The sequence below is a fragment of the Paroedura picta genome, chromosome 15, assembly GCF_049243985.1.
Source record: "Paroedura picta isolate Pp20150507F chromosome 15, Ppicta_v3.0, whole genome shotgun sequence".
NCBI lineage: Eukaryota > Metazoa > Chordata > Lepidosauria > Squamata > Gekkonidae > Paroedura > Paroedura picta.
Window position 1 is genome coordinate 4,685,963 of NC_135383.1, and position 18,866 is coordinate 4,704,828.

Sequence of the window (18,866 nt, forward strand, 5' to 3'; positions counted from 1 at the left end):
TGGAAATTTAGCTCCGGGAATGCCTCTTGCAGGCCCTGGGCATTTTGGGTCACAGGTCTGGTCCAGTCAGGGCTTCCACAGGCACCCTGAGAAGCTTAGAGAACAAGGACTGAGAAAAGGCAAGGCCCCTTTTGGTGTATAGAGCCAAAGGTGCTAAAGGAAATATAATTCCAGCAGGTACAGAGAAGCAAATTTGGTTGTCTCCTCTTTGGCCACACTGAAGCTAAAATGGATGGCTATGGGAGAGGAGAGTGCCCTATCACCTTCCACGGTCCCAGCGAAGATCGGCAGGTCCCTCAGTCACAGGTGGGAGATGAGAAAGCAAGGTTGCCATCTCCAGGTTGTGAAACTCCTGGAGATTTGGGGATGGAGCCCGGGGAGACCAGGGACCTCAGTGAGGTACAATACCATACACTCCACCCTCCAGAGCATCCATCTTCTCCAGAGCATCTCTGCAGTTTGGAGAGGAGCTATAATTCTGCAGGATCCCCAGACCCCACCTGGAGGCTGGCATCTCTAGCCTTGGCCTGAGGAAAATCCACAGACTGTTCCGGTGAAGGTTTAATATCCAAAGCAGCAACCAGAGGTAGGAATTTCCCAGCTGCTCTCCAGCCTTCCCACACCTTGGAAACCTCCCTCGCCACCACTATATGCACAAACACACAAACACACGGAAGGCCAAACGACATCAACCCGTCGGAGATCAGAGCTTGCATACGTCATTTAACCTCTTTTTTAAAGGCGCAGGGATCAGGACCGCATGTGAACACACTCCTGACCAAACCCCCTCCTCCCTGGCTGCTTTTAGCTCTTCCTCATATGCTTAACCACGGTGCAGTTTTTCAGAGCTAAATCACAGGTTGAGGAATCCGGTCATATGTGGTTTGGCTCCCAAAACACAGGCGGGTTTGCTTGCGAGGATACGGCATGTGGGGCAGTGTCCCTGGGGCTGCACTTGAAAGGCCTTTGACCACAACGAACGGTGTCCCGAAACAGAACACAAAAGAAGGATTGCAGAACCCCAGAGACCCAAAGAAGCCCAGCGCGATCCCTGGCCAACACCAGACAATTGGGACAGGGACCTTTTCCTCCTCGTGCCCTCAAGAGGGGCAAGGCTCTATTTCGTAGGAAAAGGTTGCTTTTATTACTTGGGGAGAATAAATCAGTACAGCAAAGCAGACATGCTCATGAAGGCCTAGCCGGGCACCGCTAGAGTTCCTCTCTCACATATTTGTCCCACTTAAATCGTTCGCGCCCGCGATCGATTCCAGCTGTTATTTCCTTCCAAGTCCATGACGGTTTGTCGTTACACAGCAACGAATTGAAAGTCCTTCAGCAATTTGCTGGACAGTTCATTCTTCTCAGAAGAAGACGTCAATTTGTATTTCTCTCTAAGCTTCGCATCTCGCCGTGAGGGAAAACTGTCCCTGTCAAATCTCTGCTCAGGGCCGGCCGGCGGCCATTTTGTGTCATTCTCCTCAGACGGTTCTCATGAAGCGGCTCTTTTTCTCTCTCTCTCCATGCCACCCCTCTGTCACTGCTATGAAAGACAACAGCATTTCCCCCCCCCCTCCCAAATTGCGCCTTGAGGAGATTGACACAAACCATCTCTCACCCACAGAGGGTATTTTTAATCAGCTGTCACAACATTTCGCTCGGCACCCTTAAAGCAGCCACGGAAGGTTATCGAAGGCCAGGAGAGACGAGTCTCCCACGCTGCGGCTCACTGTGGTGAGGCAGACAACCGGGTCTCTCTTCAGGCTAACCAAGTACATGTGACCGAATTCCTAACGCCATTAGTGGTTCAAGACACTTCATTTTCTTCTGGCTGCACAACAAGAGGCTAAAGTTCTGGCTGTCCTTGTGTGGAAGTTTCTGGAAGCTGCGGATCTGGCTGTACTGTCTCAGGGCTGCTGCTTGACGTCTCAGGCAACATTGGGGGCTGGTTCGGCTCATCCGCAGCTACTGGCGGGGGCTGGTTCGGCTCTTCCGCCGCTACTGCTGAGGGCTGGTTCGGCTCTTCCGTCGCTACGGTCGAGGGCTGGTTCGGCTCTTCCGCCGCTACTGCTGAGGGCTGGTTCGGCTCTTCTGTCGCTACAGCCAAGGGCTGGTTCGGCTCTTCCGCTGCTACCGGTGAGGAGGCATTCTTGTCTGGTTTCTGGCCAGTCATTGGCGTCTCAATGCAGGGCTTTGCCATCTTGATGGCCTCATCGTAAGATGGCGGCAACTCTATGGCATAAAGACTGTATGCTGGGGGATTCATGAGACTTCTGTCAATCTCCCTGAAGGACAGAGGAAGCATGATGCTCTGAGGATATTGTACGGAACTGTACGCTGATGGGAGAAAACATAAGAGCGTGGTCATTTGATATATTGGCACGTCCAACATCCCGCAAGAACTCTCTCAGAGGGTCTATTGTTTAGACGGACTGCCACAAGTTGGTAGTCTACAGGTTGTGTAGCCTGCAATAGCACAATGCAGCCAAATCCAGAAGAGAGCCAAATCCAGAACTCCTAATGGTTCCCATGTATCTACTGCTGTAGACAAAAAAGCCAAAAGCCCTGAGCTTTTGGAGGGGCTTTTGCCCAGTGAGAATTATGATTGACCACAGTAGATGGGATTTGTGGTGCAGGTTTTTTAAAACGTTACTTTGGCTACAGCTGCCACCACAGCTCGAGAATATTTAGTGCGACTGACGGTAAGCTGTGGCAGCCATTTTGTGGCTGGCTCCACCTCCTGAAGCCGCCATTTTGTGGCTGTGCTCTCCAGCCTTCGACAGAATTCCAGAGGTACCCACAGGCTAAAAAAACTTGTATTATAACCCAATTCATCTCCAAGGCTCATTGCCGTTGGCGAACACGTGGGCCTTTCCCAAGCTACCGGAGTTTCGTTCCGCATGCCGAAAACAACGCCGTTGACCTCCCAACAAGGGGACTTCACCTACTTACATGTGACGGTGCTGTGGGCGGTGCTGTCATGGTCCATGGGGATGGCCGTGAGGTCGTGGCCTTGCGGGGGGAAATTCTGCACGGGGGGCCTCTTCTTGCGGCAACAAAACTTCACGCAGCTGGCTCCAATGCCACACATCAGCAGCAGGAACACCGTGAGCATGATTAGCCTGAGGAAGAGGAGGAGGCCACATGAACAAAGAAGCCCACGTTGCAAGGTGTTGTCGGTGCTCAGCACTTACATAGTGCCTTTTGTCCGGACGACTTCAGCAATCCTTTCAATAAACACTGTTAGGTCAGCCTTGCGTGTGCATGACTGTGTGTGTGTGTGTTAGGCCCTGTCAAGTCGCTTTACGAGAACCCTGTGAATTAGCAACCTCCCAAATGTCCCATCCTTAATAGTTTCGCTTGGGTCTTGCAAACGGAAGACTGTGGCTTCCTTTAGAGCCGGCTTTCATTTCCCGATGGCCCTGGAAAGGTTTTTGGGATGGGTTGATTACGTCTTAATATTTTTAAAATATTTGTTAAATGTTTATCGGGTGATAGGACCATATATGGTCATGTCAACCCCACCCCTCTCCCAAAATGGCCAATGAAGGGCCTGGAACGGGTGGGAAGGGAAGGAAAGGGAGGGGCCTCAGGTGGGTGTGTTCACTGCCCAGCACGACCACACCACTTCTGGGGTTTCTTGAAGCCTGAGGAATGTTTCAGGGGTTTATCAATAGTAAAAAAAAAATGGAGAAAGGCTGCTTTATAGAGCCAACTCATCTCATGTTGAGTCTTCCTCTTCTTGCCTTCATTCTCCCTACCATGACTGTCTTTTCCAGTGAGTCTTGTCTTCCCGCAGTGGGGACCAGAGTACTGCTGAGTGGTAGACTTTAGTCACCTTAGCTCCTAGGTGGAATTCAGGCTTCACCTACGAGGTCAGGTCAAGCTTCCTAGCCCCATTGTTTCCCTCCAGCTGCCTGAGGCCACAGCTAACCTCTCTGTGCCCAAGCACACTGCAGCCAATAATTTAGAGACCTGGAAACCGAGTTAGAGGGCAGGTGGAGTGGTTGGAAAGGTGACTGCTGACGTCATGAAGGGAGCTTGGTGATGCATGGCCAGAGGCTTAGCTAAAAAAAACGGCGCAGATGTGGTATAGTCCTTCCTCAAATAACCAGAAACATACTGTTATATATACAAGGATGTTTTGCTTTAAAAGAAAAATCACGCTGGAAGACTGATCATATCCTCCATTTCCTGCGCTGCCTTTCAAACGAAAAAAAAAAATGGCAAATGGTACAGCCCTTCCAAAGTCTATTTTTCCCCTCCCTGCACTACCGTTCACGTGAGATGAGCAGACGTTGCAGGAGATACGACCCTCCCATGTAACTGATTTCTATCTTTCTAAGAGCCAAAATCCCTCACCTGCTTTCTACTCTTTTACACACACACACACACACACACACACACACACACCAACGTATACTAGAGTTCTGAACATCTGCTTATCGCAAAGGATCACCCCACCCTCTCGGTCTACAGTTGAGCAATAAACTCGCAAGGGGGGGGGCAACGGATGTTGAAAAGAAAAACAAATACTCCCAGCAAGGTCTGAGATTAAGGTCTGGCTACTACAGGGATATTGGTTGCACAATAAACACTTTGTAATTCCACCGTGTCCCTTTTCGCTTCGCTTGTTTGAAATTCTCAAGGTGTGGCTGCCCTTTTTTTGGCAGCGGAGAATGAGAAATCTAGGACATGCCCTTGAGGTTGGTCCTACCTCTGATTTACGTGACTGAACAGGTCTGGTACAAGCTGCTAGCACAGGCAAGATTGCAGGGGGGGGGAGAAAGCTAATGGTGTGATATTCATTAAAATAATATGGAAATATTGCTAGTGTGTGTACATACAACACTCGGGTCAAAGGTTCCAGGCCTGGGTGGCTTCCCATGGTCGCCTGCCCCACTGAGACAGAATCAAGCAATCCATCGTTTGAGGGTGAATCCTAGGTTAGAACTTTGCTTCTTAATATGTAGTTTTCCATACGTGAGGACATTTTGGGCTGTTAATATTTCAGGGGATATTTCATCACGCAGCAGACCACCACCTCCAGGCTGTCGACAGCCCTGTAAGAATTCAACCATGTCTCTAGAACAGGGATTTCCAACCTTTGGAATTCCGACGCAGCAGTTACAAAATGGGGGCTGGAGGAGGCGGAGCCAACTGGAAAATGGCTGCTGCTGCTGACTTGCAATCACACAGCGAAGATTCATGTGCTGGGGTGGTAGCTGCTACCAAAGCAGCATTACAAAAAAAAAAAAAAAATCTGCATAGCCAATCGAACCTCGAACGGCCAGTTGGTGGCCTTCCTGGGCGATAGGAAGACCCCTGTTGCAGACCCCTGATTCAGATGCTTTGCCATTTGTGACACCAAAAGCAACCCTGTGCACATTAACTGGGAAAGGGCCGCATTCCTTCTGAATTGCTGCCTTGTTGACAGGTTTTTGGGCTCCTTTGTCCAAAATACATACGCAGCTTGGCTGGAATTTTATAATGAAACGTTCCACGGGAGAAAGGCACGACGTCATCCCCAGCTATGCGGAACATCCCAGGGTTCTTTGCAAGAAATTCAGGATGAGGAAGATCGCCAGCAGCCCCATTCCTGAAGGCTCAAAGCCGTTCGCAATGCAATTTATCGCCCTAAACCAGGGGTGGCCATACTGTGGCTCTCCAGATGTCCATGGACTACAGTTCCCAGGAGCCCCGGCCAGCATGGAATCATAGAGTTGGAAGGGGCCGTACCCCCTGCTCCAGTCCCAACCCCTGCTCAATGCAGGATCAGCCTAAAGCACCCAGGATAAGTATCTGTCCAGCCGCTGCTTGAAATAGGCACCCCTGCTCCATAACATCCCAGCCTAGTGAACTCCCTCCCCTCTCAGGGTCCACTCCCCCTGTTCTCCAGGTATTTCCCAATCTGAAACTGCTAAGCCTACCTGAGAATCTTACTGAGTAACTCTAGTATTCTCCTCCCTCTCCTCCAAATCCCAACTATTTTCAAGGATTATTCCTGTAACCTTGAGGACTAGAAAACTGATCACTCTCAAGAAAAACAGAAGGGTCACAGTTACTCCATCGTTCTGGTTACATGCAGCCAGAAAGAAGGGGGGTATTATCGCTGCGACAGATTGTGCGCTTTCGTCAAAACACTGTAAAGTAACACAGTGTGACAAAACTGAACTCACCAGACGTACCACAAGCTGGTCCAGCTCCCGGTCTGCTGGGCACACCTGCCGAAGGAAAAGAAAGAAACAATTAGAGCCCTTCCCAAGATCCTGTAGCCTCTCCAAAGCTAACACTTGTAGGAATTTGTCCCGAGCCCCCCTCCCAAAAGAAAAAGCTCAGATTCTCATGATAGCGATAAAGGCAAAGAAGTAGGTGCACCATTTTGGAGAACTAGGCAAGTCTATTGCAACAGGGCATTGAGACGCAGTGGAGAAATGGATTTGTTTTTCAAACTGGAATTGCAAGAAACTAAGCTATGCCTTTTCAAAATATCAAGGGGGGGGGGTTTCTCTCACTCAGGTCCACGCCAAACCTGCTCTCGGTTGCCACCAAATTCATCTTTGTCAATTTTTATCAATCGGCCCCAAATCGTCTTTTGTGAATGATCAGATTCTCAGAATATTTTTCTCCGTTACATGACAATGCTTCTTCAGGTCATTTGTGCGTCTCAAGACAAAAATAGTTTTAGAATTCCAAAAAGGAGGCTCTGATCCTTCACTAGCATTGATTTCAGTAATCCTCACATCAGCCTTACAAGGTAGGCCGACGCAGCCCCCACGGGTGGCAAGGGGCAGCTGAGGAAGCACGGCCTACCCAGAGTGCCGGACGCACCAGGAAGTCCCGGTTAACCGTTAATAAGTTAGGCTCCTGGCCATGATCTCCATTATGTTTTTACCCAGTCAGCTGCCAAAGCAACTTGGAAAAAGAGTATGTGGCTCCCAAAATACCCTAAATTAAATAAAGAGCTTTGATTTACAGATGTGAAATATAAAGGAGTGTCCTTGTGAATGCATGTGTTAACGAATAATTAGCATTTGCACAGCATGCCTCAAAGGTTTGGATTTCTGTAAACAATGCAGAAGGCCACAATGAGCTACCTATCTGTCCATGGCTGCTTGCTAAAGACCAGATGAGTTTACAACTGGTGAAGGATTTGAATCCGGAACTTCTAATTTTAGGCATGGTTCACACTTGCAAAAGAATTAGGTGTCAAAATGAGCTGAACTTCTTCAGACCGCGGGTCATAAGATACCAAATTTGCATTAAAAAAAAAAAAAGAACCACTTCCATGCTAACAGAAAAATAGCTTTTCAGGGAAAGCGCTGTATGGCCTTTCCCTTTGGGCTGGCTTTCTATTTGCAGGGAGTCTTTCCCACAAGCTCAGAAATGAGATTCTCCACCTGCAGCCTGCTCAGCTGCCTCACCCTCCTAAACGCCTCATTTGTAAACAAAACATCACAACACAGCTTTCAAAGAGGACAGATTTTTAAACCGTTCGCTTTGCACTTACTCTTGTAGGCTGTGGCCCTCACAACGGATACTGGCAACGGAAGGCTTTACCTGGGAAAAAGGAAACAGCAGCATTTAGTAAAGAACAGGGGAGAGAAGTCCCAGTGTTTTGACAGGCTGTCTGCGCACAGATCTGTCACTCTTGGTGCAGCATGACACACAAAGACCCATTTAATGCAGCACTCACTCTGTTTGCCAACAGTGGCCACGCACTCCCTTGGAGATCGGCAGGAGGACCCAACAGAAATAAACCATTCCTCTACGGCGACAGATAATTTAAAATATACTGCTCCTGGACATGGAGGTTCCTTTGGGTCATCCCCCCCCCACACAGCTAGCAGGCCTCTTACAGAATCCCACACCCCTCTCCCTCTCTGCAGAAAACGGCAGGTTATTTCACTGACCACGGATTCATCAGGCCTTAACGCTTAAGCGACCGAATCCACACCCTTGCTTTGAAAACTGAACAAGCATCACAGGGCCGTTAACCAGAGCCAGTCTAGAGCAGGGGTAGTCAACCTGTGGTCCTCCAGATGTTCATGGAGTACAATTCTCATGAGCCCCTGCCAGCGTTTGCTGGCAGGGGCTCATGGGAATTGTACTCCATGAACATCTGGAGGACCACAGGTTGACTACCCCTGCTCTGTCTACTGCATGGCTCGGCTGCAGTTGACGCTGGCAGATATTTCAACCCCAAAACAGCAACATGGGATACAAAGATTTAGAGTTTTCCTTCTTTTCATCGATAGCAGAGATGGGCTCTTCCCACACACTCCGAACACGCTGGCTAGCTATTAAGGAACAATGCCCAGATTATACCCACCCACACAGTCTCTAAGAATTATGTCCCAATTAAAACAACCACCCCCACCCAGGAGCTGTTTTAAAGACAGAGAATCTTATGCAAAGGGAGTCCACTCCAAGCCAAAGGAAACCATCCCGAAAAGGATAATACTGTTTAGCATTGTAAATTGCCAGGGCGTTTTTCTATTAGGAGAGTGTAAACAAGTATTTTGGATAATTAAGGGGGAAATCATCCTGACGTTGGCTAAACAAGAGCTGGGACTTTATACCCCGCTTTTCATTACCCAAAAAGAGTCAAAAAGCGGCTTATGATCACCTACCCTTCCTCTCTCCATTACAGGGGGGGAGGGCTGAAAGAGCTCTGAGAGAACTATTCTACAAGAACAGCTCTAAGAGGACCAAGACCATTCCAAGGTCACCCAGCGGGCTGCATGTGGAGGAGCCGGGAATCAAACGCAGTTCTCCAGATTAGAGACCGCTGCTCTTTAACAACTGCCCCCACACCAGCTCTCAGGGAAACAGCATGTGGATGGGGGACCCCCAAAAAAGTCCGGGGTCTCTAGGAAGACGATGACAATCCGCCTCCGTCTATTTCTCACCCCGACCAGGAGGGCTCCGTCTCGGCAGAAATCGGAAGTTAAGCAGGGTCGGCCCCGGTTGGTACCTGGGCGGGAGACCCCCCCACCCCCCCCTCCCAGCAACCCAGAGTCGCTCCGCAGAGGCAGGCCACGGCCACGGCCAACCCCCTCTGCAAGCCTCTGGCCCCGACCCCCCTCCCCATGGCAGGCAAGCCGAGGGGGGCACTGGGCGCCCGCAACGCCTTCGCGAGCCGGCTCTGGCCCGGGCAGCCGCGGAGCCTCGCGCAACGGCGCAGCTACTGCAGGACGCCCGACCCGACTGCGGAGCCGCAGACAAAGGGCTGGCGGCGCGGGGCGGGAGGGAGGGAGCGAGAGAGACCCCGCCAAGGCCCCCCGAGCCCCTCTTTGCAGCTGCCAGCCTGAGCCGAGAAGCGCGGCGGAAGGGGGAGACCCCAGGATCGTTGCGAGGCCTTTGCAAAGGGGCTCGCCCCCAAACTGGGAAGGGAGGGAGGGAGGGGGGTTCGAGGCTACTCGCCCCAAAACTGCGGGTGGGAAGGGGGAGTGGTCGGAGCTCCTCGCTCAAAAAAAAAACAAAAAAAAAAAAACAGAGGAGGGGAAATGTGAGCTACTCGCCCCCCAAACTGGCGCGGGGCATCCAGGCCACTCGCCGCCAAGCTGGGCCGGGGTCCCTCCTCGCAGCCCCGCCCGCACAGACAAAGGCGCAGCGACTCACTTGCAAGGCGGCTGCAAGCACGAACAGCAGCAGCTGCTGCAGCAGAGGCAGGGGCAGGAGGCAGGACCCCCCGCCGCCGCCCCGCTCGTGGAAGGCCGCCATGAGAAGGCGCAGCAGCTAGCGCGGATCCCGAGAGCCTCCCTCGGCTGCGCCGCTCGCCCCCAACGCGCCCTTGCGCTCCCGCAGCGCCCTTTTAAGCCGCGGCATCCTCCGCCCGCGCCCCGCCCCCTTCCCACGCCATTGAGAAAAAGCAGACTGGGCGGGGCTGGGGCCGACGCACGCGCCCATCTTCAAAGGGATGCGGGCGGGCGCATCCAGATTGGACGAGGGCCTCGGGGGAGGGGGTACATGGCCAGGGAGACCCCCCCCCCCGAAGCAGCCCTTTTCTCTGGAGTCCGGAGGCGAGCTGAAAATCTGGGGAGGCCCCTGGTCCCACCTGGAGGCTGGCATCCCTCGTTAGTGTTGATGTCCAGGGAAGAGTGATCATTTCCCCTGCAGAAAATGGCACAGGAGGAATAGGGGGGGAATAAGCTGCACTTCCCCCTATTGTGAGAATTGCTCCGCAGCTGCTATTCTTTGCTTGCGGTCATTGGACCAATTTTCAACTCACAATTCTTTGCTTGCGGTCATTGGACCAATTTTCAACCCCGTTTGATCCCATGACTGCTCAGTTTACTCAGGACTCAGTTGGGAACCTTCAAGCGTCCTGCCTGGAATGGCAGCAATCCCCGTATGACCAAGATGTGGGAGGAGGGAAATCCCTTCCTGATTTGCGGGAGGGAGGGGGGCATTACCGAGGCAGCATAAGGAAGGGATCACGAGTTCCTTCACATATTTCAATCGTAAGACTCACAAGACCGCATCCTCGGACTATGGCCAGTGTCCACGGCAACTTTGTCAGAAAACAAAACAAAGAAATGAATATTTATGACCCGTACTCGAGTCCACGATTAAGTAATCAATGGCATTAATTTAACCAGTAGGTTATTAAGCCAGGGGCAAGCCGATTGGGAAGTAGCCATGTCAGAGCTGCATGCCCTAAGATGTGGTTATCCAGTGGCACTCTGCACATGTTCAAGTGCCGTTTCATCTGCCTTGCTTTGCATACTATGAAGCTGAGCCTCTTTGTTCCATTCGCCTTCACACCCCTCCTTCCTGGTACCTGTCAGATCCCCACTTTTCTGCTGCTGTTTTTAAAATGACCCAGGCCATTGTGGCCATGCTCTGCAATTTTAACATTGGCCACTATTCAGGGTGCCAGCCCTGGGTTGGGAAATACCTGAAGATTTTTTTTGGGGGGGGGGGGACCTCAGTGGGGGTCAAATGCCATAGAGTCCACCTTCCCAAACATCTTTGTTCTCCAGGGGAATTGTAAGAGCTGGAAAACTCCAGGTTGCCACTGCAGCCACCGTACAGGTGTGATCAGGCCCCTTTTGGCTCCAGCTGCCCCCACCTCTGCATTATGGAGGGCAACGACTGAACTTGCAGGGCTGTTGCATTAGGATTCTATCCAAATTCTGTGCAGGTAGGGTTTGTGAACTTTTAGCCTGCTTTGCCCTTCCGTGTAGTCCAAGAAAAACAACTCATGCTTAGAGAGCTAGGAACATGACTGTAAATGACGGCAAGACCTGCCGTCCGTCATCACCCCCACCCACCCACCAGCACCGTGTGAGCTCATCTTTTCCCAGTTGCCTCACCGAGTATTTTTAGAGGCAGGAGTTCAACGCCAGGATCTCTGGTCTGCAACATAATTTCCATGGGCAGAGGAGGAGACTCCCAGAGCAGCTGACCAGGTAGGGTTGGGACACATCGACTCCCTGAGTCACTGAAACAAGGGACTCCGGAGAGAGGAAGCAGATTCTCCGAAGGGCTCGGAAACATCCAAATTACAGAGACCAGCACATCAGAGGTTGGCCGTGCTCTGTCAGCCAGTGAAGGATGCATCCCGTTTGGTGCAAAGCAAGAAATTCACCCTGAAGGACCGGATTCAAGTTCAATAGCAGAATGGTGTAGTGCAGGGGTAGTCAAACTGCGGCCAGGAGCCCCTGCCAGGAATTGTAATCCATGGACATCTGGAGGGCCGCAGTTTGACTACCCCTGGTGTAGTGGTTAAAGAGTGGTGGACTATAATCTGGAGAACTGGGTCTGATTCCCCACTCCCCCAAATGCAGCCAGCTGGGTGACCTTGAGCCAGTCACAACTGCTTTCACAGAGCAGTTCTTGCAGAGCTCCCTCAGCCCCAGCTACCTCACAGGGTGTCTGTTGCAGGGACCGGAAGGAAAAGGTGGTTGTAAGCCATTGGAGGGCACTCCTTTGGGTAGTGAAAAGTGGGGTATAAAACCCGGCTCTTCTTCTAAAGAGTGGCAGCTTCTAATCTGGAGAACAGGGTTTGATTCCCTCTCCTCCACACGCAGCCAGTTGGGTGACTGTGGGTCAACTAGGTTGTGTCTTAAGTCATCAGCTTTCCAAAAAGCGTCCAGAGTCCTTGTATTTTGTTTCATGTAAGAAACATGCAGAAGACTTCATGCTAGTAGGAATTAGAGGAACAAAAGGCATTAACAAACAATAGAGGAACAAACACACCACACCTGCATATTTTAAAAGGTATTTAACCTATCTTGAGTTCTCAGTAGATCCTAAAGAGTCTGTGGAAACCTCGAACAGATGCCCGGAGGCAATTTTGGGACAGAGGAGGACTAAGGAGCCAAAACCTAATCCCCAAAAAGCTTGAATGCTACTGGTGGGGTAAAAGATCTGATTGAATAATGGGGATATTCCTTGTTCTGGATTGGTTGCCCTCCCTCTAAAGGAGGAGGTTCCAAGTTTGGGGTGTTGTTAGACCTGGGCCTTCTGTTGAATTAACAGCAGTGGTGGCCAGGGTACCTTTCACCAGCTCTGGATAGTAAACCAACTGTAGCTGTTACTGGTGGTGCATACCCAGGTAACATTGAGATTGGACTACTACATGGGGCTGCCCTTGAAGACTGTCTGGAAGAGAAAATTGGTATAGAACGCTGCCGCCAGAATGCTAAATGGAGTGGGATGTACGGACCATATCACTTCAGTCTTCTTGCATCTACACTGGCTCCCAATTTGCTTCCGGGCCCAATTCATGGAACTGCGAGAACTGCTCTAAGAGAACTGTGACTAGCTTCAGGTCACCCAGCCGGCTGCATGTGGAGGAGGAATAGGGAATCAAAGCCAGTCCTCTGGATTAGAGGCTGCCTCTCTTAACCACTGCCCCATGCTGGCTCTCTTCTGCCCATCTATTAGCCTTCTGTGGGCTTTTACATGTTTATATTTTTGTGGCTTTATAGTCTGTTTTATTTAATTGCCTTAAGCATTTCATATTTTGTATTTTAAGTGCTTTTGATGTCAGGAATGTTTTCAATGTTTGGTTTTGACATTCTCTGCCTTGTTGAGCCCGAACTGGGCAGACAGACAGCGCAAACATAGTGTAAAGAAACAAAATAATTTCTCCAAAATACATTCCAGCTGATTTCCCTCCTGTGCTCCATCTCCTACAAAAGGAGCCCAGTTGTTGTTTGTTTTCAAAATGCCTCTCGTTTGCTCAGCAGTCACTTATTGTTCTTAATTTCATTAATTGCAGCACTCTGTTATCAAAAGCAGTTTCTCCGATTCTCAATTAGAACAATAAAATGGGAGCATTTAAAACCATGCCTTGCCAATTAGACCGTGGCCTACTTTTTGCTAACGTGGTAAAACTTGTCAGAGCTGCATTACGACCGACTGCTTTGCAGGAGGGAAAGAATGCCAGCATATGGAAAGTAAGCTTCTCAGGCATGCTAGAACCATCTCCCTGACCAACTAGTTTTCTAGGTGTGGGGATTTTTTTTTTGTTACAAAGAGCATTCAGTCACATCCACCATGACTAATGCAGACCAATGGTGAATACTCAGCCTTAGCGATCAGAAATGCATGAGGCCGGCAATCAATAAACCCTGACGTTGCCAGGTCTGAGGAGCTGTGGGTCAGTGAAGGAGCGTCTTCTTGGCATGCAGAAAGTCTCCAGTTCAATCCCCGGCATCTCAATTGAAAAGGACCAGGCAGTTAAGTGATGTGAAAGACCTCGCTCTGAAACCCTGGAGCTGCCAATCTGAGCAGACAAAACTGATCTGGATAGACCCCATGATCTGATTCAGTAGGAGGCAGCTTCATGGGTGAAGACTGTGAGGGCAAGCTACGCTTAAAGAACAGTTTTATAAAGGAAAGAGAATTAATCTGTTCCTTCCCTCCCTACACACCTGCATGCTGCTTGCTCAGTACATTTTTTAAAAAATTGAGCCAGGGAGGATTAGTTCAACGGAGCACGGGGTGCATCAAGTTAGCAATTCTGAGGCCTGAGCGAGGCCAGGCTACCGGAGCAAGTGGTTCCACCTGCGTCTTGAAACGCCTCTGGAAGTGCTGCCTGCAAGCAGCAAGAGGCCCGCATGTTTGCCTTCTAGGTCAGGAGGTCATGGCTTCCCGACTTGCATTCTTTCCTACGGGGGACACAATCGGGAGGAAACAGCATATCATCCGCTCAGCTTAGGGGGAAATCATATCGCCCCCGTTTGATTACATCAGCAGGAAATGCTAAGCCGGTGGCCTTGGCTGGAACGCTTTGGCACAGTGGGGAGGCCACAGTTCCCCGTGCTCCGGAGAGACGGTTCTGTAGCCGTTCCCCAACAGGAACTGTGGTTCTAGGGGACTGCACGGAACTGTACAGCAAAGGCCAGAGTTTGAATCCCCGGCATCTCCAGTTTCTCAGCCTAACACACCTCACAGGGCTGTTGTGAGGTCGTTGTGGTTAAGAGCGGTGGCCTCTGATCTGGAAAGCTGGGTTCGATTTCCCCACTCCTCCTCCCCATGCAGCCAGCTGGGTGACCTTCTGCCAGTCACAGTTCTCTCAGAGCTCTCTCAACCTTGCCTACCTCACAAAAGACAAATCAGAGGGTTCTAGATCACGTCAAGCCCGAACTCTCTCTAGAAGCTAGAAGGTCTGAACTGAGATTATTGTACTCTTGGGTCCCATCATAAGAAGAGTCATCGGAAAAGACAATCATGCTAAGCAAAGTGGGAAATGGCAAGAAAAGAAGCAGGCCCGACATGACACGGACAGACTCCGTCAAGGTTCACAAGACGGGAGAAGACTGTTAACATCACAACATCCTGGAGGTCACACAATCGGAGGCTCTCCCTTAGTCAGAAATATCTTGGTGGTGCTTAACAACCACGCAGTGCGTTAGTCCTGTGCCGAAATCTTGCATCGTTCTGTTTTCCAAACCGCGTGTGGAATGATTATGGGTTGTTTTTGTGGCAATGGGTGAAAAGCCGACTGCCCCCCCTGAAAGTTATTCTGGGGGAGGGGGGACGGGGGTGGTAGAGCATAGCTAAACGGTAATGGGTTCATTTGTCCTCTGCCCATTCCTTCTTCTGCATGGCTTCTTGCTTTTGAATGGGCTGTTCTGGGCAACGGAGCGTAGAGAGCTGTTTATTAGATAAGGGCTTCCCCAGCACAGGCGGACTGTAAGGCAGGCAGAAAGAATGCTTCCAGACCAACATGGTCCCCACTCTGTGCCTTTTAGTGGCTCACAGCTTCTTTATGCTGATCTCCCGGTGATAACCGTCCGAGATCCAATCTCCGTTGGTCCAAACCGCCACTGGGAAGGGCAAACCCCTATGGCCCTGGTTGGTGACTAGAAGGAACAGGGACCGTAGTTGTGCATTGAGTAATGGGTAGAGGGCCAGAGGGACAGGCGTCACCCACTAATTAAGTCCAAGGGACAAAACAACAGCAACACCCTGTGAACTCTTTCCTCCCTAAAGCAAACAGCTTTCCAGGGTATGGTGGCCGATCGGATAGGCTGGGGGTCCCTAAAAAGGTGTCTGCAGACTCCTGTCAGAACCTTTTCCTGGTCATCACTGAGCGATTTTAGAAAGTGGGTGTGGCAAGGTGAATTCCCTCCCTCCCTCCCTCCCTCCCTCCCTCCCTCCCTCCTCCCTTCCTTCCTTCCTTCCTTCCTTCCTTCCTACCTACCTACCTACCTACCTACCTACCTACGGTGACTAAAGGGAACCTCCATATTCAAAGGTAGTCAGTCTTTGAATTTCAAGGCCAGGAGGCAACTTCAGGGGAAGGTCCCGGCTTCTGTGCCCTGTTACTGGCCGCCCAGAGGGACTGCTTGGCCACTGCGTGGGGAAAGGATGCTGGACTAGATGGGTCGCTGCTCTGATCCAACAGGGCTTTTCTGAACTTCTTAAAACCATACCATCTGTTGTGTTTGCAGACTGGGACAAAGCCCTCTGCAAACAATAGCTGCCCGCCGAGGGCGACAAAGGAACAAACGGTTCCCCTGTGTGCTCCAAGCCAGCTCCCCCCCCCCCATTTCGTTTTTGGTTGTCAAGTTAAAACAAAAAAGATCAACCAATGCACTGTAGTTGCCAAGTCTGGGCAACTAGGGGTTAACCCACCTTTAAGAATGCTCTGCAAAGATCTGTATGCTTTGCCGTGTTTGTCTTTGGTGGTTTTATTTTTAGCCCAGGTGGGTCAAGGGGATGGCTTGGCATCTTCCTCCTCCGGCATTGCCGGGTGTCGATAAATGCGGTTACGCCCTTCGTGTGCTCCGCTGAGCCTTCCCAAAACCTATCCAACCACATCAATGTGATGAGACGGGTCCGTTGCAGTCTGCTGTGACTAATCCACGTCCAGCCAAAGGTCTCAGGGCTTGGGAGAACAACTCCCTTTCTCTCCCACGCCGCTTTAAAACAAACTCGGGGGACGGACGGGGGCCTTTTGTTGGGATAGGAGCCAACTGCCCCGCAGGACTTGAAACCACAACAGCTGTCATTGGCCAGCCGCCCAAATTCAGGCATGAAACGGCCTCACACCGAATCAGATCATCGGCTGATCTAAGTTGGCATCGTCTGCTCAGGCTGGCAGCGATAGGGTTTCCCAGCCACAGTACCAAGGTACCCCTCAGTCCTCTGGGGAAGGGGGTTCAAAATGGCAGCTGGGGAGAACCTTACCCTTATTTGGAGGGCGTGGCAGGGAGCCATGGCCAGCTGACATCACTTCCTGGTACTGGAAGCCTGACAAATGTTTCAGCAGTACTTCCGGGGCAGCCTCTAATCTGGAGAACTGGGTTTGATTCCTGCCTTCCCCCTCCTCCACATGCAGCCAGCTGGGTGACCTTGGGCCAGCCACAGTCCTGTTAGAGGAGTCAGAAGAGAGAATGACTTCATGCAGACACTGGGCTCTGCCTTCAGGTTACCTAGCCCGGTCATGAAAGGGTTCATTGCTGCTCTCTGAGTAAGGAAAGCTGGAGGGCAGATGCCTCAGTAGGAAAAGGCTTGGAAAGAGCTATAAAGGTGGGAAGGAGCCCTGCACTGGGCAGCAAGACAGTTATGAAACCAGGGAAACTACCTGTCAGGGTGCTTACCCTTGGAGACTGCATCCCGCAAAGACAAGGTTTATGGATGCAATTACAGGCCCCCATCCCACCCCAGCTGACGCCAAGGAGCAGCTTTATGGCTCCAAAATGATGCAGATACGCATACCTAATTTACAGGCCCCTGATACTTACCTAACATGTTTGACGAGTGTAAAAAATGCAAAAGGTGGATGGGGAAATCTAAGGGCCACAAATCAGCCTTATGGCTGGCCCAGCCTCCTGGCTTTAAAATCCAAGCATTTCCCACCCCTCAAAGGACAGAACTTTGATTTACACATGAGCCACCTCCAGATTGGAGATTTGGGGGATGGAACCTGGGGAGGTTTGCAGGGGAGGAGTTAGGTCTCACCTTCTAAAGTGGCTGTTTCTGCAGGGGGATTGAAATCTGGAGATCAGCTGTAATCTCAGGAGATCTCTAAGCACCACCTGGAAACTGACACCCCTCCCCATTCGAGCTGCAAGATGCGGGAGAGAAGAAGCAATCTCAAAGCGAGATCTTTATGCCTACCTATTTCTGACTTGACTGGAAAATTTGGGGCCTATAATTAGTGCTCTGGCTTCACATTTCAGGAGGTGGTGATTTTGGCTCCCAACCAAACTGAGGCAGCTTAGTGTAGACTTTAAGAGCGACGGCCTCTAATCTGAAGAACTGGGTTCGATTCACCACTCATCCACGTGCAGCCAGTTGGGTGACCGTGGGCCATCCCCAGTTCTCTCAGATCCCTCAGCCTCACCTACCTCGCAGGGTCTCTGTTGTGAGGGAAGTGGAAGGAAAGCTGCTTTGCTCCCATTCAAATACTAGCCACGGTTGGTTCTAATTAGCTTCCAAGATCTGACAGAAGAAGAGTTGGTTTTATACCCCGCTTTTCTCTACCAAAAGGAGTCGCAAAGCGGCTTACAATCGCTTTCCTTTCCTCTCCTAACAGGCACCCTGTGAGGTCAGTGGGGCTGAGTGACAGGACTGCTCTGTGAAAGCAGCTCTATCAGTGCTGTGGTGAGCACAAGGTCACCCAGCTGGCTGCATGTGGAGGAGCGGGGAATCAAACCTAGCCGCTCTTAACTACTGCACCACGCTGGCTCTCTCCACGCTAAACTAGCTCTCTGGGCTATCCAGGGCTCCCACTGTGCTTTCTATGTGGCGAGGGAGGACAAGTAAGAAATGCCAGTCCTCCAACCAAAAGGGGGGAATGGGACCAGTTTCACAGAAGCTGCAATAACTCCCAACAGAATTATAAAGTTGTTCAAAACAAAGGCAGGACTGCTGTCAGACTCAACTCCGGAGATACGTGCCAGTGAGCACATCTGAGGGACTCCTTTATGGAACTGAAGAAAGTACCTTCCGAGAAAGCTTGCCTGGGAAATAACCAAGAGATGGTTCCTCGCCACAAAGGTGATGGTATAATTTGCTGCAAACTGCCCCAGGGCCAGACCAGAGAGTTTTGACTGACGGGAAGCCTGTCATGCTAGCCTCATCCACCCCAAAAGGGCAGGAAATGAGAATTACACAGGAGAAACGTGTGATTGACCTGAATGGTGCATTGTGTCCAGTAGCATTGGAATGCGTCTCCCAAGAAGCCAGTCTCTCTCTCTCTCTCTCTCTCTCTCTCTCTCAGCTGCCGAGGGGACTGCTGAATGTTGATCAAGATTCCCAGTGTTTGCAAGTTAAAGACGCCCAGATGAAAGGATTTCCTTTGGGGATGTTCCTTTCGGGACGGCGTGATTCTTCAAGTCGGAAGGAATGGATGCACATCTCTGGGGAGAGACAGGATTGGGTCTTTCTTTCATCCAGTC

At 50.9% G+C, this 18,866-nt stretch overlaps 1 protein-coding gene across 2 annotated transcripts; it reads right to left on the minus strand.

The window, feature by feature from the left end:
- Window positions 1-1,120: 1,120 nt before the first annotated feature.
- Window positions 1,121-9,803, minus strand: TMEM52 (transmembrane protein 52). 2 transcript variants are annotated; one of them, XM_077311968.1, is made up of 5 exons: window positions 9,622-9,803; window positions 7,508-7,557; window positions 6,186-6,221; window positions 2,950-3,119; window positions 1,121-2,334 (listed from the first exon to the last, which is right to left on the minus strand). In XM_077311968.1, the coding sequence occupies exons 1-5, from the start codon at window positions 9,721-9,723 to the stop codon at window positions 1,844-1,846; spliced, it is 849 nt and encodes a 282-aa protein (XP_077168083.1). In that variant the 5' UTR covers window positions 9,724-9,803; the 3' UTR covers window positions 1,121-1,843. The 2 variants fall into 2 exon arrangements, with proteins under 2 accessions (XP_077168083.1, XP_077168082.1); XM_077311967.1 differs by having other exon boundaries at window positions 6,177-6,221; window positions 9,622-9,802.
- Window positions 9,804-18,866: the final 9,063 nt, after the last annotated feature.